General features: G+C 42.1%; 1 protein-coding gene across 2 annotated transcripts in view; it reads right to left on the bottom strand.

The window, feature by feature from the left end:
• Nucleotides 1-25,816, bottom strand: part of LOC138855239 (homeobox protein aristaless-like) — a 343,290-nt gene that overhangs the window by 44,036 nt on the left and 273,438 nt on the right. For both annotated transcript variants that reach the window (XM_070103559.1, XM_070103560.1), the window contains exon 2: nt 25,223-25,577. In XM_070103559.1, the coding sequence (XP_069959660.1) occupies nt 25,223-25,577 (355 nt within the window). The remainder of the gene's footprint in view (nt 1-25,222; nt 25,578-25,816) is intronic.

Below are 25,816 nucleotides of genomic sequence, written 5' to 3'. Positions count from 1 at the left end.
GGATGAGCTGGGACCTTTGTATGAGTGTACTTCCAGACACTGGATGAGCTGGGACCTTTGTATGAGTGTTCTTCCAGACACTGAAAGAGCTGGGACATTAGACAGTATGAGTGTACTTCCAGACACTGGAAGAGCTGGGACCTTTGTATGAGTGTACTTCCAGACACTGGAAGAACCGGGGCCTTAGACAGTATGAGTGTACTTCCAGACACTGGATGAGCTGGGACCTTTGTATGAGTGTACTTCCAGACACTGGATGAGCTGGGACCTTTGTATGAGTGTACTTCCAGACACTGGAAGAGTCGGGGCCTTAGACAGTATGAGTGTACTTCCAGACACTGGAAAAGCCGGAGCCTTAGACAGTATGAGTGTACTTCCAGACACTGGATGAGCTGGGACCTTTGTATGAGTGTACTTCCAGACACTGGATGAGCTGGGACCTTTGTATGAGTGTACTTCCAGACACTGGAAGAGCTGGGACATTAGACAGTATGAGTGTACTTCCAGACACTGGAAGAGCCGGGGCCTTAGACAGTATGAGTGTACTTCCAGACACTGGATGAGCTGGGACCTTTGTATGAGTGTACTTCCAGACACTGGAAGAGCTGGGACAGACAGTATGAGTGTACTTCCAGACACTGGAAGAGCCGGGGCCTTAGACAGTATGAGTGTACTTCCAGACACTGGAAGAGCTGGGACCTTTGTATGAGTGTACTTCCAGACACTGGAAGAGTCGGGGCCTTAGACAGTATGAGTGTACTTCCAGACACTGGATGAGCTGGGACCTTTGTATGAGTGTACTTCCAGACACTGGATGAGCTAGGACCTTTGTATGAGTGTACTTCCAGACATTGGAAGAGCTGGGACCTTTGTATGAGTGTACTTCCAGACACTGGAAGAGCCGGGGCCTTAGACAGTATGAGTGTACTTCCGGACACTGGATGAGCTGGGACCTTTGTATGAGTGTACTTCCAGACACTGGAAGAGCAGGGGCCTTAAACAGTATGAGTGTACTTCCATACACTGGAAGAGCTGGGACCTTTGTATGAGTGTATTTCCAGACACTGGAAGAGCCGGGGCCTTAGACAGTATGAGTGTACTTCCAGACACTGGATGAGCTGGGACCTTTGTATGAGTGTACTTCCAGACACTGGAAAAGCCGGGGCCTTAGACAGTATGAGTGTACTTCCAGACACTGGAAGAGCTGGGACCTTTGTATGAGTGTACTTCCAGACACTGGAAGAGCCGGAGCCTTAGACAGTATGAGTATACTTCCAGACACTGAATGAGCTGGGACCTTTGTATGAGTGTACTTCCAGACACTGGATGAGCTGGGACCTTTGTATGAGTGTACTTCCAGACACTGGAAGAGCTGGGACATTAGACAGTACGAGTGTACTTCCAGACACTGGAAGAGCCGGGGCCTTAGACAGTATGAGTGTACTTCCAGACACTGGAAGAGCTGGGACCTTTGTATGAGTGTACTTCCAGACACTGGAAGAGCCGGGGCCTTAGACAGTATGAGTGTACTTCCAGACACTGGATGAGCTGGGACCTTTGTATGAGTGTACTTCCAGACACTGGATGAGCTGGGACCTTTGTATGAGTGTACTTCCAGACACTGGAAGAGCCGGGGCCTTAGACAGTATGAGTGTACTTCCAGACACTGGATGAGCTGGGACCTTTGTATGAGTGTACTTCCAGACACTGGAAGTGCCGGGGCCTTAGACAGTATGAGTGTACTTCCAGACACTGGATGAGCTGGGACCTTTGTATGAGTGTACTTCCAGACACTGGAAGAGCCGGGGGCTTAGACAGAGTGTACTTCCAGACACTTAATGAGCTGGGACCTTTGTATGAGTGTACTTCCAGACACTGGAAGAGCCGGGGCCTTAGAATGAGTGTACTTCCAGACACTGGAAGAGCTGGGGCCTTAGACAGTATAAGTGTACTTCCAGACATTGGATGAGCTGGGACCTTTGTACGAGTGTACTTCCAGACACTGGAAGAGCCGGGGCCTTAGACAGTATGAGTGTACTTTCAGACACTGGGAGAGGCAGGGCCATAGACTATACGAGTGCACTTCCAGACACTGGGAGAGCCGGGGCTATAGGTGGTGTAAATATTTTGGTATACTGACAAGTTGGAGAATGAGACTCTTGTGAATCTTTCTTATGGAAATATTTCGCCAGTCAGTGGCTTCTTCAGTCCAATACAGAGAAGAACGGTGGAAGATGAGGAGGAGTTTGAGATAATTAGTCCCTCAGTCTGGTTTCGATGTGTTCAGTCCACCAGTCTTGAAAAAAATTGATGGTCTGAACGCATCAACTTCAGGATGAGGGACTGATTTCTTCATCTTCTACCTCTTCAGTCATTTGTAATGTATTGAAAAAGTCACTGGATGGCGATGTATCTACAGAATACAGATAGCCAGATGTTGCATAGGTGTCTGATTTATCATCACAAATGCAACATCTTGCCACTTAGTCTGCTGCTACTCAGGCTGCCACAACAGCCTGCCTCCACCACCACAGCCTGCCATCATCACCACAGCCTCAGCCTATCACTACTACCACAGCCTGCCTCTACCACCATAGCCTGCCAGCACCACCTCAGCCTGCCACTACCACCACTGCCTGCCACCACCACAGCCTGCCACTACTACCACAGCCTACTTCCAGAGCCTGCCATTACCACCACAGCCTGCCACTACCACCACTGCTTGCTACTACCACCATTGCCTGCCACCACCACCATAGCTTGCCACTACCACCATTGTCTGCTACCACCACAGCCTGCCACTACTAAGCCTACTGCCAGAGCTTGCCACTACTACCACAGTCTGCCACTACCACCACAGCCTGCCACTACCACCACAGCCTGCCACTACCACCACAGATTACCAGTACCACCACAGCCTGCCACTGCCACCACTGCCACTACCACCACAGCCTACTACCACAGCCTGCCACTACCACCACAGCCTACTACCACAGCCTGCCACTACCACCATAGCCTACTACCACACCAGCCACTACCACCACAGCCTACTACCACAACCTCCCACTACCACCACAGCCTACTACTACTACAGCCTGCCACTACCACCACAGCCTACTACCACAGCCTGCCACTACCACCATAGCCTACTACCACACCAGCCACTACCACCACAGCCTACTACCACAGCCTGCCACTACCACCACAGCCTACTACCACAGCCTCCCACTATCATCGCAGCCTGCTACCACAACCTCCCTCTACCACCACAGCCTACTTCAACAACCTCCCACTACCACCACAGCCTACTACCACAGCCTGCCACTACCACCACAGCCTACTTCCACAACCTCCCACTACCACCACAGCCTACTACCACAGCCTGCCACTACCACAGCCTACTACCACAGCCTCCCACTATCATCACAGCCTGCTACCACAACCTCCCTCTACCACCACAGCCTACTACCACAGCCTGCCACTACCACCACAGCCTATTTCCACAGCCTCCCACTACCACCACAGCCTACTACCACAGCCTGCCACTACCACAGCCTACTACCACAGCCTCCCACTATCATCACAGCCTGCTACCACAACCTCCCTCTACCACCACAGCTTACTACCACAGACTACTACCACAGCTTGCCACCACAACCCATGAAATACAGACCAGCTGTTACTGAACAAGAAATTCAACAACATTAATCACACCCGTGTCGATGTTTTTACTCATTACTTAACAGGTAATAATGAACCAACTGTGTCTGAATGCATAATAAAAATATCCCTTAACATATTTTATCCCATTCATGTATATAATATATTTTTTGTCCCTGAATATTTCTGACATCAATTTGACGTTTTCTTTGTTCGTTTTCTATTGCAGAGTTTACTTAATTTTTTTGTAATTATTTTGTTTTGTTTATCGTCGTGTCGTCACATTGTTTTCTTCTTTTATTATTATTATTATTATTATTATTATTATTATTATTATTATTATTATTATTATTTGTTCGCGTTCCTTTCAAGGGTTCCCAACAGATTAAGACCAGCCTCCCAAGACCTCCCCCATCCTCACTAACCTCGTTGCAAGACCTCACTAACCTCGTTGCAAGACCTCACTAACCTCGTTGCAAGACCCCACTAACCTCGTTGCAAGACCTCACTAACCTCGTTGCAAGACCTCACTAACCTCGTTGCAAGACCCCACTAACCTCGTTGCAAGATCTCACTAACCTCGTTGCAAGACCCCACTAACCTCGTTGCAAGACCTCACTAACCTCGTTGCAAGACCTCACTAATCTCGTTGCAAGACCCCACTAACCTCGTTGCAAGACCTCACTAACCTCGTTGCAAGACCTCACTAACCTCGTTGCAAGACCTCACTAACCTCGTTGCAAGACCTCACTAACCTCGTTGCAAGACCTCACTAACCTCGTTGCAAGACCTCACTAACCTCGCTGCAAGACCTCACTAACCTCGTTGCAAGACCCCACTAACCTCGTTGCAAGACCCCACTAACCTCGTTGCAAGACCCCACTAACCTCGTTGCAAGACCTCACTAACCTCGTTGCAAGACCCCACTAACCTCGTTGCAAGACCTCACTAACCTCGTTGCAAGACCTCACTAACCTCGCTGCAAGACCTCACTAACCTCGTTGCAAGACCCCACTAACCTCGTTGCAAGACCTCACTAACCTCGTTGCAAGACCCCACTAACCTCGTTGCAAGACCACACTAACCTCGTTGCAAGACCTCACTACCCTCGTTGCAAGACCTCACTAACTTCGTTGCAAGACCTCACTAACTTCGTTGCAAGACCTCACTAACCTCGCTGCAAGACCTCACTAACTTCGTTGCAAGACCCCACTAACCTCGTTGCAAGACCTCACTAACCTCGTTGCAAGACCCCACTAACCTCGTTGCAAGACCTCACTAGCCTCGTTGCAAGACCTCACTAGCCTCGTTGCAAGACCTCACTAGCCTCGTTGCAAGACCTCACTAACCTCGTTGCAAGACCTCACTAACCTCGTTGCAAGACCTCACTAACCTCGTTGCAAGACCTCACTAACCTCGTTGCAAGACCTCACTAACCTCGTTGAAAGACCCCACTAACCTCGTTGAAAGACCCCACTAACCTCGTTGCAAGACCCCACTAGCCTCGTTGCAAGACCCCACTAACCTCGTTGCAAGACCCCACTAACCTCGTTGCAAGACCTCACTCACCTCGTTGCAAGACCTCACTAACCTCGTTGCAAGACCTCACTAACCTCGTTGCAAGACCTCACTAACCTCGTTGCAAGATCTCACTAACCTCGTTGCAAGACCTCACTAACCTCGTTGCAAGACCTCACTAACCTCGTTGCAAGACCTCACTAACCTCGTTGCAAGACCTCACTAGCCTCGTTGCAAGACCTCACTAGCCTCGTTGCAGGACCTCACTAACCTCGTTGCAAGACCTCACTAACCTCGTTGCAAGACCTCACTAACCTCGTTGCAAGACCTCACTAACCTCGTTGCAAGACCTCACTAACCTCGTTGCAAGACCTCACTAACCTCGTTGCAAGACCTCACTAACCTCGTTGCAAGACCTCACTAACCTCGTTGCAAGACCTCACTAACCTCGTTGCAAGACCCCACTAACCTCGTTGCAAGACCCCACTAACCTCGTTGCAAGACCTCACTAACCTCGCTGCAAGACCCCACTAGCCTTGTTGCAAGACCTCACTAACCTCGCTGCAAGACCCCACTAGCCTTGTTGCAAGATCTCACTAACCTCGTTGCAAGACCTCACTAACCTCGTTGCAAGACCCCACTAACCTCGTTGCAAGACCCCACTAACCTCGTTGCAAGACCTCACTAACCTCGTTGCAAGACCTCACTAACCTCGCTGCAAGACCTCACTAACCTCGTTGCAAGACCCCACTAACCTCGTTGCAAGACCTCACTAACCTCGCTGCAAGACCTCACTAACCTCGTTGCAAGACCTCACTAACCTCGTTGCAAGACCTCACTAACCTCGTTGCAAGATCTCACTAACCTCGTTGCAAGACCCCACTAACCTCGCTGCAAGACCTCACTAACCTCGTTGCAAGACCCCACTAACCTCGTTGCAAGACCCCACTAACCTCGTTGCAAGACCTCACTAGCCTCGTTGCAAGACCTCACTAACCTCGTTGCAAGACCTCACTAACCTCGCTGCAAGACCTCACTAGCCTCGTTGCAAGACCTCACTAACCTCGTTGCAAGACCTCACTAACCTCGTTGCAAGACCCCACTAACCTCGTTGCAAGACCTCACTAGCCTCGTTGCAAGACCTCACTAACCTCGTTGCAAGACCTCACTAGCCTCGTTGCAAGACCTCACTAACCTCGTTGCAAGACCTCACTAGCCTCGTTGCAAGACCTCACTAACCTCGTTGCAAGACCCCACTAACCTCGTTGCAAGACCCCACTAACCTCGTTGCAAGACCTCACTAACTATAGTACAAGGTAGCAGCACCCTGCGAGTGTTCCCATCATATAAGCGTCTTGTACAGTAGTCTGGTAGTGTTACTAGTACGTGACTATCCGTGACAGTAGTGTTGCAGCACACTGCTGATGTACCCAGTTTTGCTTATGCATAAAAAATAATGCTTTCCTTGGGAATCGAACTGGTGTCCTTCGCAGATCAGACCTGTTGTCTTACCTGGATTTCTCTCAAATCTCAAAATAAAAAAAAAGGTTTTTGTCTCTCTGTGTCTCTTTCTCTCTCTCTCTCTCACTCACACACACACACACACACACACACACACACACACACACACACACACACACACACACACACACACACACACACACACACACACACACAAATACACACATGTACAGTATATATATATATATATATATATATATATATATATATATATATATATATATATATATATATATATATATATATATATTATTCCTTAATGATGTGAAAGATCACGAAAGCGATTGGAAGTTCACTATTTTTTAAAAGTGGTTATTTTTACATACTGTGATATCACCTTTTTACTGTGATCTTAATATCTGTATACACATACATACAAATGTATAATTACAGTCATACGTTATGATTACAGTTATACACATTATAATTAGCTGTGTACAGTGTAGTCATACATTATAAATTTTGCAGTGTATTATACACTGACGGTATACAGTAACGAGAAGTTAATAATACACATGCATATTGTTCATCAAATGCAGTGTAATTGTTAGGTAAGACACATATGCAACAGACACATGCAGTGCAATTGTTAGGTAAGACACATATGCAACAGACACATGCAGTGCAATTGTTAGGTAAGACACATATGCAACAGACACATGCAGTGCAATTGTTAGGTAAGACACATATGCAACAGACACATGCAGTGCAATTGTTAGGTAAGACACATATGCAACAGACACATGCAGTGCAATTGTTAGGTAAGACACATATGCAACAGACACATGCAGTGCAATTGTTAGGTAAGACACATATGCAACAGACACATGCAGTGCAATTGTTAGGTAAGACACATATGCAACAGACACATGCAGTGCAATTGTTAGGTAAGACACATATGCAACAGACACATGCAGTGCAATTGTTAGGTAAGACACATATGCAACAGACACGTGCAGTGCAATTGTTAGGTAAGACACATATGCAACAGACACGTGCAGTGCAATTGTTAGGTAAGACACATATGCAACAGACACGTGCAGTGCAATTGTTAGGTAAGACACATATGCAACAGACACGTGCAGTGCAATTGTTAGGTAAGACACATATGCAACAGACACGTGCAGTGCAATTGTTAGGTAAGACACATATGCAACAGACACGTGCAGTGCAATTGTTAGGTAAGACACATATGTAACAGACACGTGCAGTGCAATTGTTAGGTAAGACACATATGCAACAGACACGTGCAGTGCAATTGTTAGGTAAGACACATATGCAACAGACACGTGCAGTGCAATTGTTAGGTAAGACACATATGCAACAGACACGTGCAGTGCAATTGTTAGGTAAGACACATATGCAACAGACACGTGCAGTGCAATTGTTAGGTAAGACACATATGCAACAGACACGTGCAGTGCAATTGTTAGGTAAGACACATATGCAACAGACACGTGCAGTGCAATTGTTAGGTAAGACACATATGCAACAGACACGTGCAGTGCAATTGTTAGGTAAGACACATATGCAACAGACACGTGCAGTGCAATTGTTAGGTAAGACACATATGTAACAGACACGTGCAGTGCAATTGTTAGGTAAGACACATATGCAACAGACACGTGCAGTGCAATTGTTAGGTAAGACACATATGCAACAGACACGTGCAGTGCAATTGTTAGGTAAGACACATATGCAACAGACACATGCAGTGCAATTGTTAGGTAAGACACATATGCAACACACATGCAGTGCAATTGTTAGGTAAGACACATATGCAACAGACACATGCAGTGCAATTGTTAGGTAAGACACATATGCAACACACATGCAGTGCAATTGTTAGGTAAGACACATATGCAACAGACACATGCAGTGCAATTGTTAGGTAAGACACATATGCAACAGACACATGCAGTGCAATTGTTAGGTAAGACACATATGCAACAGACACATGCAGTGCAATTGTTAGGTAAGACACATATGCAACAGACACATATGCAGTGTAATTATTTATAAAATGATAATCAGAGTAATTTTAGTACAACACTGCATAACGACTCGTTCCCATAATTACAGGTCAGACCTGCTCTCAGGGCTTTGACCTGGAGGTCGTGGCCAGCAAAGTCACTCCTGGCTGTCTATTGTGTTAATTACCTCTGTGCTGAAGCACTTTCAGCCAACACTAGATTTCTTTGTGACTTGATAAAACCCATTGGGTGGGCGAAACGTTGCCAATAAAGGGGAATATATTGCATGCGTATATATCTTTCACTGTACTGGTATTAGGTGCTGTGTTTTCCCACCTACAGCAGAAATGAAGATTTGGAGCCGGATCTGAACTAGCGGTTATAAGTATAGGTGCAGATATACGTAAGTACACTTATCATACATATTGTAAATTACCTAGAATAACCCCAAAAAGTCAGACAAAGTTACTTCCATTGGGGAATAATGGAACGTACGTAACACCGAAGTTATGGTACTGTTGACTTAAACTTTAGTACCAGGAACATAGGAAGAATAATTACGAGCTACTGTCGAGGGACTAGACTGAAAACAGTAAACGAGTGGAACAATATGCAATTTAGAGACGTAAACAATGAATATATACACAAAGATGTATGGGAAGTTATGACAAAAGTTTTAAAGGAATGTTTTGTCGTGAGTGGCCTCTTCAATCCTAATACAGAGAGAGGTAAAGCAGGAGGCACATAAAAGATGGAGTCTATCGATAAATAGGCGGTGTTGCGGTGGTGATTGGTGCTATATTATGGCAGAATCCAGTTTGGTCAACATCCACTTTGACAAATGCTTGAAGATGGTCGGGCTGCCTAATATTTTGTGTGATGGTCTTGAAGAGCATAAGGAAGGAGGAACACTGCAGCAGGCTTACTGGCCCATGCTGGGTAAGTCCTTCTCAAGCCCAAACCCACTGTTAGTGCTGTTGTTGCTGTTATTACTGATGTTATTGCTGTTGTTATTGCTGTTATTATTGTTGCTGTCGTTACTGCTTTTGTTATTGGTGTTGCTGTTATTGTTGCTGCTATTGTTATGGTTGTTGTTACTGCTGTTATTGCTGTTATTGCTGTTGTTACTGCTGTTATTGCTGTTGTTACTGCTGTTATTTGTGCAACTGTTTTTGTTGAGATATCAACGCACCTCCCCAGCCTTCCTCTTGCAGGGGTCGATGCGGCAAACATTTGACAGGTAGCACTGCATGACCGAAGCGACATAAAACAGGGAGGGAGGCAGTGGCTCTCCCCTGGGTGTCCGTATCTGGGTAATCTTCCAATACGACTTCTTGAAATTTATACACAAAGGCGAGACCTGGTGTAAACATCAGTAGTCTGCGTTAATACGGGAAAATAAGAGAGCAATTTGCTCGATTGGGTTATAATCCCTGCATAAACTATGGCAATCTCGTATTTATCGCGTTTGTTCGTCTCATTACCAGATGGTTTCTAGAAGGGGGAGAGGGAGGGAAGTCAGCAGGGATGTCAGCAGGAGGGCTGGGATGTCAGCAGGAGGGCTGGGAAGAGCTCAGCAGGATAGCAGGAGGGGAAAGGGAATATAGTGAGGGGAGTCAGCAGTCTTCAGCGGGAGGAATATTCAGTAGGTGATGAGATCTGACAGAAGTGTGTGTGTGTGTGTGTGTGTGTGTGTGTGTGTGTGTGTGTGTGTGTGTGTGTGTGTGCATGTGTGTGTGTGTGTGTGTGTGTGTGTGTGTGTGTGTGTGTGTGTGTGTGTGTGTGTGTGTGTGTGTGTGTGTGTGTGAGAGAGAGAGAGTTCTTTGTCACTTTTGAGGTTATTTATTATTTGTATATGCTATAACACACACACACACACACACACACACACACACACACACGCGCGCGCGCGCGCGCGCGCACACACACACAGGCCTACGCAAAACAGCCCTCCATATAACGACCTTCGACATGAAATCTGACACAGTAAAATACTTGCAGTCCCTGTCATAGAGAATCCCCAAAGCAGCAGATGCAACAGCAGCAGCAGATGCAACAGCAGCAGCAGATGCAACAGCAGCAGCAGATGCAACAACAGCAGCAGCAGATGCAACAACAGCAGCAGCAGATGCAACAACAGCAGCAGCAGATGCAACAACAGCAGCAGATGCAACAACAGCAGCAGATGCAACAACAGCAGCAGATGCAACAACAGCAGCAGATGCAACAACAGCAGCAGCAGATGCAACAACAGCAGCAGATGCAACAACAACAGCAGCAGATGCAACAACAGCAGCAGATGCAACAACAGCAGCAGCAGATGCAACAACAGCAGCAGATGCAACAACAGCAGCAGATGCAACAACAGCAGCAGCAGATGCAACAACAGCAGCAGATGCAACAACAGCAGCAGCAGATGCAACAACAACAGCAGCAGATGCAACAACAGCAGCAGCAGATGCAACAACAGCAGCAGATGCAACAACAGCAGCAGCAGATGCAACAACAGCAGCAGCAGATGCAACAACAGCAGCAGATGCAACAACAGCAGCAGCAGATGCAACAGCAGCAGATGCAACAACAGCAGCAGCAGATGCAACAGCAGCAGATGCAACAACAGCAGCAGCAGATGCAACAGCAGCAGCAGATGCAACAACAGCAGCAGATGCAACAACAGCAGCAGATGCAACAACAGCAGCAGATGCAACAACAGCAGCAGATGCAACAACAGCAGCAGATGCAACAACAACAGCAGCAGATGCAACAACAGCAGCAGCAGATGCAACAACAGCATCAGCAGATGCAACAACAGCAGCAGCAGATGCAACAACAACAGCAGCAGATGCAACAACAACAGCAGATGTAACAACAGCAGCAGATGTAACAACATCAGCAGCAGATGCAACAACAGCAGCAGCAGATGCAACAACAGCAGCAGTAGATGCAACAACAGCAGCAGCAGATGCAACAACAGCAGCAGTAGATGCAACAACAGCAGCAGCAGATGCAACAGCAGCAGCAGTAGATGCAACAACAGCAGCAGATGCAACAACAGCAGCAGCAGATGCAACAACAGCAGCAGTAGATGCAACAACAGCAGCAGCAGATGCAACAACAGCAGCAGTAGATGCAACAACAACAGCAGCAGATGCAACAACAACAGCAGATGCAACAACAGCAGCAGATGTAACAACATCAGCAGATGTAACAACATCAGCAGATGTAACAACATCAGCAGATGTAACAACATCAGCAGATGTAACAACAGCAGCAGATGTAACAACAGCAGCAGATGTAACAACAGCAGCAGATGTAACAACAGCAGCAGATGTAACAACAGCAGCAGATGTAACATCAGCAGATGTAACATCAGCAGATGTAACAACAGCAGCAGATGTAACAACAGCAGATGTAATAAGAGCAGCAAATATAACAACACCAGCGGATGTTACAACAGCAGCAGATTTAGCAAGAGCAGATGTAACAAGAGCAGCAGATGTAACAACAGCAGCAGATGTAACAGCAGCAGCAGATGCAACAACAGCAGCAGCAGATGCAACAACAGCAGCAGATGCAACAACAGCAGCAGCAGATGCAACAACAGCAGCAGATGTAACAACATCAGCAGATGTAACAACAGCAGCAGATGTAAAAACAGCAGCAGATGTAACATCAGCAGATGTAACATCAGCAGATGTAACATCAGCAGATGTAACATCAGCAGATGTAACATCAGCAGATGTAACATCAGCAGCAGATGTAACAACAGCAGATGTAATAAGAGCAGCAAATATAACAAGAGCAGCAGATGTAACAACAGCAGCAGATTTAGCAAGAGCAGATGTAACAAGAGCAGCAGATGTAACAACAGCAGCAGATGTAACAGCAGCAGCAGATGCAACAACAGCTCATATAAAAAGAGCCAGTAAGTAAAACAACAGACGACACATCATGAGTCAAGGTGTCGTGTCGGTCGTGTCGCCACGACGGTCCTTAACACGATGACACGATTACCATCTCTGGACTCACTAATGAACATACAAGGCTAATTACATTTATCCCCCGCCAGGCTAATCACCTTCCTGCGGGCCATGCTAACCTGACCTAATTAACCATGTTAAAACTGTCTGTTAAGTGGGTTAACATGGACGCTGGAAGACAGCCAGCGCGCGCATAAATTTAACAGGAATTAACGGGAAACGTCTCTCAAACGCTCTCAAACGCCCACTAAAATTAACGTTTAATTTATCGTTAGAGTCGAATTATTTTTTTCACGAATGTTAATTGAGTAAAAATTACGACAGTTTGTTGAAGAATTGGCAAACATAAATACTCGTAGTTATGGTTAGTTGTGTTAAGTAACATTACAGTTTCTCTCTCTCTCTCTCTCTCTCTCTCTCTCTCTCTCTCTCGCTAAAGTATTCTTTGCATTGTATTGTATTTAAATACGAAATAAGTTTTTTGTGTTGAATAAAATGATAATGGAGTCAATTTCTGACGAAAACTGATTTCCTTGTTAGATTATTTTAACTACTAGTGTTGTGTTGCTAGGTCTTTTGCTAGTGTTCAGAATTATATTATTAATTAGATATATAAAGGACCTATAACGCAAAGGTTAATAGGCCTATTTCAATATTTTTGGGGGTTATGCTTATCTCTCTCACACACATACACAGTTTTAATAGGTACGATAAGGCTCTTGGAGCAGGGAGAGAGAATGGATCTAATAGCGACTAATTAACAAAAAGGTTCAATAGTGTGACTCTGTAAATGGTTCAAGTCGGACCGAAACGTCGTCGTAAGTTCAACACCCCAATACCTGGTTAGCAACATTCTCGAATCACACACTGACTGTCCAGGGTTCAATCCCCGGCCGGGTGGAAACATTGGGTGTGTTTCCTTACACCTGCTGTCCCCGTTCACCTAACAAGGAAGTAGGTACCTGGATGTTAGCCACCTTACGTCTGCTGTCCCCGTCCACCTTACAAGCAAGTAGGTACCTGGGTGTTAGTCACCTTACACTCGCTGTCCCCATTCACTTAGCAAGTAAGTAGGTACCTGGATGCTAGACGACTGGTGTGGGTGGCATCCTGGGGGACAAGAATTAAGGACAACAATGAAAATAAGATGACGCACTTTCTTGGGCCACCCTAGGTGGCTAACCCTCCGAGGATAAAAATCCCAACAAAAATCCTATCGTCCTCACGGGGAGAACGAAATGTATGAGCAAATCTACAGACACCTATTGCCTCTGCTCACCTTGCAGTAAATAGGTTTGTAGAGCTAACGACATCACCTATCTCCCGTTCTCTGCGTTGGATTGAAGAATCCTTTGGCTGGCGATAGGTTTCCAGAATGAAGATACCGAAATATTACCACCTTCCTGAATTTACCCTCCTCCTCCTACTCTTCGTCCTCTTCCTCCTCTTCCTCCTCCTCTTCCTCCTCCTCTTCCTCCTCTTCCTCCTCCTCTTCCCTATTTCCCTTCTTCCTCCCCTTCCACGCCATAAAAAATTACGACACATAATGAGCCTGATTACGACTACAACCTTTTACGATAACGCATCTTTTGTGTACATGCTACTTCCGGCTGCTTTTGGGGTCCGATCACTGCCGATACTCGTGCTGCTGAACCGTGGACCGGAAATTACGGATATTGAACCGTGGACAGGAATGTACGGATACTGAGCCGTGGACCGGAAAGTATGGATACTGAACCGTGGACCGGAATGTACGGATACTGAACCGTGGACCGGAAAGTATGGATACTGAACCGTGGACCGGAAAGTATGGATACTGAACCGTGGACCGGAAAGTGTGGATACTGAATCATGGACCGGAAAGTATGGATACTGAACCGTGGACCGGAAAGTGTGGATACTGAATCATGGACCGGAAAGTATGGATACTGAACCGTGTACCGGAATGTACGGATACTGAACCGTGGACCGGAATGTACGGATACTGAACCGTGGACCGGAATGTACGGATACTGAACCGTGGACCGGAATGTACGGATACTGAACCGTGGACCGGAATGTACGGATACTGAACCGTGGACCGGAATGCACGGATACTGAACCATGGACCGGAAAGTATGGATACTGAACCGTGGACCGGAAACTCTAGATTATTTGTAAATGTACAGATAGTCATTAGATGAACAAATTTGATAATGAACAAATCAAAGGCAGAACAGGATGAACAAATTATAATTGGAGAAATAAATGATAATTATTAACTGAACAAATGACATTTAACTGAAATAATTAACTGAATAATTGGCAGTTAACTGAACAAATCATAACTGACATGACAACTGAACAAATGATAATTAACTGACATGACAACTGAACAAATGATAATTAACTGACATGACAACTGAACAAATGATAATTAACTGACATGACAACTGAACAAATGATAATTAACTGACATGACAACTGAACAAATGATAATTAACTGACATGACAACTGAACAAATGATAATTAACTGACATGACAACTGAACAAATGATAATTAACTGACATGACAACTGAACAAATGATAATTAACTGACATGACAACTGAACAAATGATAATTAACTGACATGACAACTGAACAAATGATAATTAACTGACATGACAACTGAACAAATGATAATTAACTGACATGACAACTGAACAAATGATAATTAACTGACATGACAACTGAACAAATATTTTTCAAGAACAAATGACGGGATGAACACAGAACAAATAACAGGAAAATATAGGATGAACATTTATTATGCTAATTATGATAAAATTATTAATCTTGAAGTTAATTTTATACTAGAGGAAGAACCGACACTGAATAAATGGTTTAAAAACCAACATGTTGATAAATGGCTTAGAAAACATGTTGATAAATGGCTTAGAAACCAACATGTTGATAAATGGCTTAGAAACCAACATGTTGATAAATGGCTTAGAAAACATGTTGATAAATGGTTTAAAAACCAACATGTTGATAAATGGCTTAGAAACCAACATGTTGATAAATGGCTTAGAAAACATGATAAATGGCTTAGAAAACATGTTGATAAATGGCTTAGAAACCAACATGTTGATAAATGGCTTAGAAAACATGTTGATAAATGGCTTAGAAACCAACATGTTGATAAATGGCTTAGAAAACATGTTGATAAATGGCTTAGAAACCAACATGTTGATAAATGGCTTAGAAACCAACATGTTGATAAATGGCTTAGAAAACATGTTGATAAATGGCTTAGAAACCAACATGTTGATAAATGGCTTAGAAACCAACATGTTGATAAATGGCTTAGAAAACAACATGTTGATAAATGGCTTAGAAAACATGTTGATAAATGGCTTAGAAACCAACATGTTGATAAATGGCTTAGAAAACATGTTGATAAATGGCTTAGAAACCAACATGTTGATAAATGGCTTAGAAAACATGTTGATAAATGGCTTAGAAACCAACATGTTGATAAATGGCTTAGAAAACATGTTGATAAATGGCTTAGAAACCAACATGATAAATGACTTAGAAACCGACATGATAAATGGCTTAGAAACCAACATGATGATAAATGGCTTAGAAGCCAACATAATGATAAATGGCTTAGAAACCATGTTGATAAATGGCTTAGAAACCAACATGTTGATAAATGGCTTAGAAACCAACATGTTGATAAATGGCTTAGAAACCAATATGTTGATAAATGGCTTAGAAACCAACATGTTGATAAATGGCTTAGAAACCAACATGTTGATAAATGGCTTAGAAACCAACATGTTGATAAATGGCTTAGAAACCAACATGTTGATAAATGGCTTAGAAACCAACATGATAAATGACTTAGAAACCGACATGATAAATGGCTTAGAAACCAACATGATGATAAATGGCTTAGAAACCAACATAATGATAAAAGGCTTAGAAACCATGTTGATAAATAGAAACCATGATAAATGGCTTAGAAACCAACATGTTGATAAATGGCTTAGAAACCAATATGTTGATAAATGGCTTAGAAACCCACATGTTGATAAATGGCTTAGAAACAAACATGTTGGTAAATAGCTTAGAAACCCACATGTTGATAAATGGCTTAGAAACCCACATGTTGATAAATGGCTTAGAAATCCACATGTTGATAAATGGCTTAGAAATCGCATGTTGATAAATGGCTTAGAAACACACATGTTGGTATATGGCTCAGAAATCCACATGTTAATAAATGGCTTAAAAACCCACATGTTGATAAATGGCTTAGAAACCCACATGTTGGTATATGACTTAGAAACCATGTTGATAAATGGCTTAGAAACCCACATGTTGATAAATGGCTTAGAAACCCACATGTTAATAAATGGCTTAGAAACCCACAAGTTGATAAATTAGTTACGATCAGTGAAATTCGAACAATTATCAGGAATTTTTGGGTTTCTAACATTGGTCAAGAATTAGTGGAATTGCAACAGTTGTCAAGAATTGCTGAAATTCCAACATTGATCAATAATTAAAATTGAATTTTTTAGGAAAATGATCAATTTTGAAATATTGATCAAGAATTATCATAGTTAAATATGAATTAAGAGTTATCATAATTGAAATGTTAATCAATAATTATCGAACTTGAAATACTGATTAAGAATTATTGAACTTAAAATACTGATCAAGAATTATCGAACTTGAAATGCTGATCAAGAATTATCGAACTTGAAATGCTGATCAAGAATTATCGAACTTGAAATACTGATCAAGAATTATCGAACTTGAAATACTGATCAAGAATTATCGAACTTGAAATACTGATCAAGAATTATCGAACTTGAAATACTGATCAAGAATTATCGAACTTGAAATACTGATCAAGAATTATCGAACTTGAATTACTGATAAAGAATTATCGAACTTGAAATCCTGATAAAGAATTATCGAACTTGAAATACTGATCAAGAATTATCGAACTTGAAATGCTGATCAAGAATTATCGAACTTGAAATACTGATCAAGAATTATCGAACTTGAAATACTGATCAAGAATTATCGAACTTGAAATACTGATCAAGAATTATCGAACTTGAAATACTGATCAAGAATTATCGAACTTGAAATACTGATCAAGAATTATCGAACTTGAAATACTGATCAAGAATTATCGAACTTGAAATGCTGATCAAGAATTATCGAACTTGAAATACTTATTAAGAATTATTGAACTTAAAATGCTGATCAAGAATTATCGAACTTGAAATGCTGATCAAGAATTATCGAACTTGAATTACTGATAAAGAATGATCGAACTTGAAATGCTGATCAAGAATTATCGAACTTGAAATACTGATCAAGAATTATCGAACTTGAAATACTGATCAAGAATTATCGAACTTGAAATACTGATCAAGAATTATCGAACTTGAAATACTGATCAAGAATTATCGAACTTGAAATACTGATCAAGAATTATCGAACTTGAAATACTGATCAAGAATTATCGAACTTGAAATACTGATCAAGAATTATCGAACTTGAAATACTGATCAAGAATTATCGAACTTGAAATACTGATCAAGAATTATCGAACTTGAAATACTGATCAAGAATTATCGAACTTGAAATACTGATCAAGAATTATCGAACTTGAAATACTGATCAAGAATTATCGAACTTGAAATACTGATCAAGAATTATCGAACTTGAAATGCTGATCAAGAATTATCGAACTTGAAATGCTGATCAAGAATTATCGAACTTGAAATGCTGATCAAGAATTATCGAACTTGAAATGCTGATCAAGAATTATCGAACTTGAAATGCTGATCAAGAATTATCGAACTTGAAATACTTATTAAGAATTATTGAACTTAAAATGCTGATCAAGAATTATCGAACTTGAAATACTGGTCAAGAATTATCGAACTTGAAATACTGATCAAGAATTACCGAACTTGAAATACTGATCAAAATTATCAAACTTGAGTTACTGATCAAGAATTAGATACATTTCGTTGTCTGAACTTAAGAACTTAGTAATCACAAAGTGAGAAAATTCCCAAACAAGGAATAACGACTGGGAATTAATAAGTTAACTCGAACTGAATTAAGAATTAAAGCATTGGCGAGAAATATATTATCGGTCGTAAAAGTTGAAATTGGTAAAATTAGGCACCATAAAACGGAATAAATTGTTTTGGGGATGATATACCGGAAATTTACACGATTAAATAGCATGCAAGGGATATACACGAAATCAAATACATAGGAACCGTGTATATTGAAGTTTGGTGACCGCGGGTTCAAATCCCGCCCGTGGTATGGTTTGTTTGCAATCGTGTCATTACGATTTCGTGAGTCAAGTTTGGTGATGTTTTAGGGTATTAAGGGGCTATTTGAGGCCTTTTTTATGCAGTGATAAAGCCAATGTAGTGGGCGAAACGTCTTGGTAAATGTATTATAACTCCCCTACTTAATTTAAATGAGTGTGTCTGGTAATTATGTTCACCTAATGGCACTGGAACCTATGGTACTGGAACCTATGGTACTGGAACCTATGGTACTGGAATCTATGGTACTGGAATCTATGGTACTGGAATCTATGGTACTGGAATCTATGGTACTGGAATCTATGATACTAGAACCTATGTTGCTGGAACCTATGGTACTGGAACCTATGATACTAGAACCTATGTTGCTGGAACCTATGGTACTGGAACCTATGGTACTGGAACCTATGGTACTAGAACCTATGGTACTGGAACCTATGGTACTGGAACCTATGGTACTGGAACCTATGGTACTGGAGCCTATGGGGTCAGAACTCACGAATTTGGAATGTGTTTTTGCTTAAAAGCAAAAACAGGAAAGGTGACAAATGCAGGTAGACAGATCAGCTCTGGGATTAGATTCCTTAGAGCCGTCTTCTGTACATTTGTTATTTTATATTAAAAAATACCTCAGTGAAAATAGAATAAGCACCTGAGCGCTTTCACGTGCGTATACACATCTTCAGAGATATGAAGAAGTGTGTGAAAGGACATGAAACTGCTCACGTGTTTATCCTATTTTCACTGTGGTATTTTTTATTCTTGCAATCACGTGTTTGTTTTTCTTATCAATAGATAACCCACAGAGAGAAAAGCACAGTAGGTTGGTTGATCTGTATATTTCGACCCCCTTCTGGGATCCTCTTCTGCTGAAGAGGATCCCAGATGGGGGTCGAAATATAGAGATTAATCGACCTCCTCATACAAAAAATGGTTATAATTATGACCATTATTTTTAAAGGGATGTACAGGTAAGCCAGGGAAAGGCCTTGGTCAGATGACCAAAAGCTCCAACGGCGTGTCATTATCTGACTAAGACCCGCGTCAGGAAACACTTGTCCTGTTTCCTGACAAACTTAACTTAACCTAACCTACAAGTGTTCATTATTATTTATACCCCCCCCTCTCTCTCTGTCTCTCTTTATATATATATATATATATATATATATATATATATATATATATATATATATATATATATATATATATATATATATATATATATATATTATATATATATATATATATATATAGGGAAGTACCACCTCTATGGCTGGAATGGGGACCCTCATCCTCAGAGAAGACAATAAACGTACCTCAGAGAAAACTCAAGGTTCTCCCCGGAGCTGTTTGAATATTTTCTTCTCCTACCACCCCCTATATGTTTATTATTCTATGTGAACATATATATATATATATATATATATATATATATATATATATATATATATATATATATATATATATATATATATATATATATATATATATATATATATGTCGTGCCGAATAGGCAGAACTTGCGATCTTGGCTTAAACAGCAACGATCATCTTGCCATATAGGACATGTGAAAATTTGTGTATGCAATAATTTCGCCAAAATCATTCTGAACCTAACGAAAAAAATATATTTGATTGTGTTTGTTTAGTATTAAATTATCTTAAACGTATTTAAAATATATTTAGTTGGGTTAGGCTAAAATAAATTGCTCTTGTTATAATAAGGTTAGGTAAGTTTTCTAAGATTCTTTTGTTGCAAAATTTAAAATTTTTACATTAACATTAATGAAAAAAATATATTTTTAAACGTATAAAAGAAAATTTTAGAAAGGGCTTAATTTTAAATGAGTTCTTGCTAATTGACCAGTTTTACATATTCGGCACGACATATATATATATATATAATTATATATATATATATATATATTATATATATATATATATATATATATATATATATATATATATATATATATGCAAAACAACCACTCTGAAAAAATAGAGAAATTCCAAGCGCTTTCGTGACTACTCACATTATCACATTATCCTTGATAATGTGAGTAGTCACGAAAGCGCTTGGAATTTCTCTATTTTTTCAGAGTGGTTGTTTTGCATATTCCGAAATCACCTGTTTACTGTGATCTTATTGCGTATATATATATATATATATATATATATATATATATATATATATATATATATATATATATATATATATCTATATATATATATATATATATATACACACGTTCTTCCACATACATCATGACCATTAACTACAAACACATTAAAATCACAAATACCAACCCAGTTCATTGAATTCGTGTCTTGTAAAGAGAGTTTTGATACAGCTTATGCCAATAAAACCTAGATCATGACACGAAATAGACCAAGCATATCCATTTCCACTAGCGGTGGTAATGCTAGTTGAAAGGAATTGCTAGCACTTTTGGTATAAAATTATTAATTTTTACATTAACATAAACGAAAAAAAATACATCTGTAAACTTACAAGAAAATTTTTTAGAAAGTTCTTTCTAATTGACCATATAACATTGCAGTGGCCCTCGTGCAGACTTCAAGTCTTGATAGGTAAGGATATGAAATACCGATACCCGACGGTATACACAAATACCGTTATGAGCCGTTCTTTATTGACGTTTCTCTCATGCGAAACATCGTCAATATACCTTAAACACATTTTCAACGTCAGATTTAGGTTGTTAACGCATCAAGGGGCCACGTTTCGTCCAGCAGGACTGACGATGCCTGGACGAAAGGTGTCCTCGGTAAAGGGCTAAATAAACCTCTTGTCTTAACCACGTCAGTCAGTTGGAGATATTGTGACTGGTAGGTTTCTCGCTGACTGATGAGCGTCGACAGAGTGGACCCTAACGAACTATTACACCTGTCCTTCCTCTTCTCATTAACTTTTTTTAACCATAAACGAATTGCAATAACGTTCAGAGTTAGTGGAAGGTTGCAAGCCTTGCCAGTGTAGACAAGTCGAGTAATTGAAAGCAAGAAGAGCTATCTCGAGGTGAATTAGCGACTCGTAAAGCTGGTGAACTACACTTTCCAGGGCTTTGTTTAATGTTGTTCCCACCACAGACTGTTTTGCGAGAGGTTTAATATCACAGAATTATTACCATTTGTTGGCTGGTTTGTTTAATGTGTGTGTAAGGCGTGTTTGTGGCTGGATGGTTCAAGTGTAGGTAAGGACCTTCACGCAATCATGTTTGCATGCGCCAACGGTCACACACACACGGGGCCAGGAGCTGTGAATCGACATATACAACCACAAGTAGGTGAGTACACAGTTTACCTGGAGTTTACCTGGAGAGAGTTCCGGGGGTTAACGCCCCCGCGGCCCGGTCTGTGACCAGGCCTCAGGAAAAAAACAGGAAGACCATCCTAACCAAACAGAGCCATAGGTCAAATTCCTACTGGAGAAAGAAAGCACAAACAGACTCCAATTTCTAGACATATTTATGTGTAAACAAGAAAAGCTTGCTTAAGAAAATATACCACAAGCCCGCAAATGCAGACTCTCATGCATTTTTAATCCAGCAGTGACACCAAAACCAAGCGTGGGGTGGATTATTATACTAATGGGGGAGCGTTAAATCCGTAGGATTATACAGCGCATGTGTAGGAGGGGAGGGGATGGAAAGTATTCAGGCTTAATTCAGGGAACTGGAGCACAGATCCAATTCCCTAGACCAAGAGCCCCTTATCAGCGTCAAGGAACTTCCCTTGAGGGAAGCATGGGGTGAAAATTAATATTTTAGAGCTATCAGGATTCGTAACATAGAGTTATAGAGTTTCTTGTACAAGAATACTTCTTATAACGAGTCTTCGCCAAATTAGGCTTTCCGACACTTTATCAGTTGCTCCAAGAAGAAAGTACTGTCGTTTTCTAACAGTACAAGGATAGAGAACAGTACCATCAATACACGTTGAGCGCTGTTGAACACCTCATTGGTCCAAACCATTTCTCATACTTTGACTAAGAATAAGGTCAAAGTTTTTACTATTAGTACTATTACTACTACTACTACTGTCATTCTCAAATTATCATTCGGCTTCTCTCAACCTTTTAGATTTCTTTGTTTCTTCTGCTCGCTTCTGTGTCTTCTTTTGTCCTCCACTTTCCACATTTTCTCCACGCTGTTATAGGTTGGTTTTTATTTATTTCTGCATCTTCGGTTGAACAATGGGCTTTTTTTTTTAGTTCTCACTATTCACTTCTCTTGGGTATTAAGTTTGTCTTCCTCTCGACACTTTCTGCCTAAGTACTCCTCTCGCTGATCTTTTCCCAGTGTATTACATCCGAGAAATATCTCATCCCTACAAAGTTTAATCTTCTGAAATCTGATTTCTTCCATTCCTTACCTGATAGTTTACCCCTAATGTTTGCTTCCACAAGGTTTTCGAAATTCAGTGCTGTTACCAGCACTCAGAGACCTTTTATACTCTATTTCATTTACATCTTATGTACTTACTATATATATTAAATCCAGTTGACCAGGTTATCCACTCTGTGACCTTGACATACTGACACAGAGTCTTCAATCACCGCCTCTCTCATCGTAGCCCACAGTGTTTGTCTCCTATGTGAGTTTGTCCTCTCAGTCTATTTGCCGTTGAAATCTCTTTATTATTTTTATTTCGGCTATAAGGGTTCCTTTTTGCTGCTCCACTAGGGCGTCAGTTAATGTTTTGCTTCACAATATTGTGTTCGTCTCCTACTGTTGGGTGGAGGGTTGTAAATCAGAGCTACCACTAGGGTGTCAACTAATGCTCTGTTGGCTTCACAGTCTTGTGCTGGTCTCCTATTATTGGGTGGAGGGTTGTAAATTAATGCTGCCACTTAGGTGCCAATGCTTTGTTATCACAATCATGTCTTGGTCTCCTACTGTTGGGTGGAGAGTTGTAAATCAACGCTGCCACTACTTTGAGTTCCCCAGCCATGATTGTCATCTCACTCGTTTCTGTTTGTTCTTCTCATCTATGCAAACCTCCACTGGTTTCTGATTAGCAGAGTAACTACTTCCCACTTCCCTATTTCTACTTTCTTCATAGCTTGACATCTGATGTACCAGATGTTAAGCAATTTTGTCTTAGTGATAGCTATGATGTCTGGGTCTGTATCTGTTATTTCTTTCAATTCATCATCAACCTTGACTGATGGACTGAATAGATCATCTCCATTTTACTACTACACCTGCTGCCTCTGTATCTGACTGAAGAAAAGGCAGTCACAGTTGAACAACAGAAAGTCACTGTTGTAGAACAGAAAGTTACGGTTGTTTAACAAGACGTTAGTACTTTGCAACAAGAGGTCACTGTTACACAAGAAGTCACTGTTACACAAGTCACTGTTACACAAGAGGTCACTGTTACACAAGAAGTCACTGTTACACAAGAAGTCACTGTTACGCAAGAAGTCACTGTTACGCAAGAAGTCAGTTACACAAAAGGCCAATGTTACACAAGAAGTCACTGTTACACAAGAATTCACTGTTATGCAAGAAGCCACTGTTATACACCAGGAAGCCACTGTTACACAACAGGAAGTCACTGTTATACACCAGGAAGCTACTGTTGCACACCAGGAACTCGCTGCTGTACAACAGGAAGTCACTGCTAAACAACAGGAAGTCAGAGGAGAGCTCCACTTGAAGCAAGTAAGAACTAGCCAGACCTCTGGTACCGTAAACACGGCAGCGCTGAGACCCACCTGGTAAAGACGTCAGACCTCTGGTACCGTAAACACGGCAGCGCTGAGACCCACCTGGTAAAGACGTCTGACGTCTGGTACCGTAAACACGGCAGCGCTGAGACCCACCTGGTAAAGACGTCTGACGTCTGGTACCGTAAACACGGCAGCGCTGAGACCCACCTGGTAAAGACGTCTGACGTCTGGTACCGTAAACACGGCAGCGCTGAGACCCACCTGGTAAAGACGTCTGACCTCTGGTACCGTAAACACGGCAACGCCGAGACCCACCTGGTAAAGACGTCTGACGTCTGGTACCGTAAACACGGCAGCGCTGAGACCCACCTGGTAAAGACGTCTGACCTCTGGTACCGTAAACACGGCAGCGCTGAGACCCACCTGGTAAAGACGTCTGACCTCTGGTACCGTAAACACGGCAGCGCTGAGACCCACCTGGTAAAGACGTCTGACCTCTGGTACCGTAAACACGGCAGCGCCGAGACCCACCTGGTAAAGACGTCTGGGTAGTGAGTCCTGGCGAATGCCTTTTCTAACTCCTCCAGCTGATACGACGTGAAGGTCGTCCTGTACCTTCGTTGCTTCTTCTTGGGGGTGAACTCATCTCCTTCTCCGCCCACACCTCCGCCCTCGTTACCACCCTCGCCGCCCACGCCCTTCTCCCCTTCCATCTCCCCTTCGTCTGTCACATCGACTTCCGGTTCGATGCTGTCTTCTTCAGGAGTGGGCGTGAGGGCGCCTTTCAACACGGGCGAGCAAAGAGGGGCAGGCGGCGTTGGTCCAACACTAGTGCATTTGACGCCCATAGTGAGCGCCGGGGAGGAACGCCCACCAGACAGGTAACCTGCAGACATAGAAAAATAACGTGATTTATCTTGTGTATAATGTAGCAGTTTTAATATTATTGCTACTGTTGTCTCTGTTGCTACTGTTGTCTCTGTTGCTACTGTTGTAATTGTTACTGTTGCCTCTGTTGCTACTGTTGTAATTGCTACTGTTGTCTCTGTTGCTACTGTTGTAATTGTTACTGTTGTCTCTGTTGTTACTGTTGTCTCTGTTGCTGCTGTTGTAATAATTTTGTCT

The sequence above is a fragment of the Cherax quadricarinatus genome, chromosome 86 (assembly GCF_038502225.1).
Source record: "Cherax quadricarinatus isolate ZL_2023a chromosome 86, ASM3850222v1, whole genome shotgun sequence".
Lineage (NCBI taxonomy): Eukaryota > Metazoa > Arthropoda > Malacostraca > Decapoda > Parastacidae > Cherax > Cherax quadricarinatus.
Note: the sequence above shows the minus strand (reverse complement) of the source record. Positions and strands in the feature narration are given on the sequence as shown.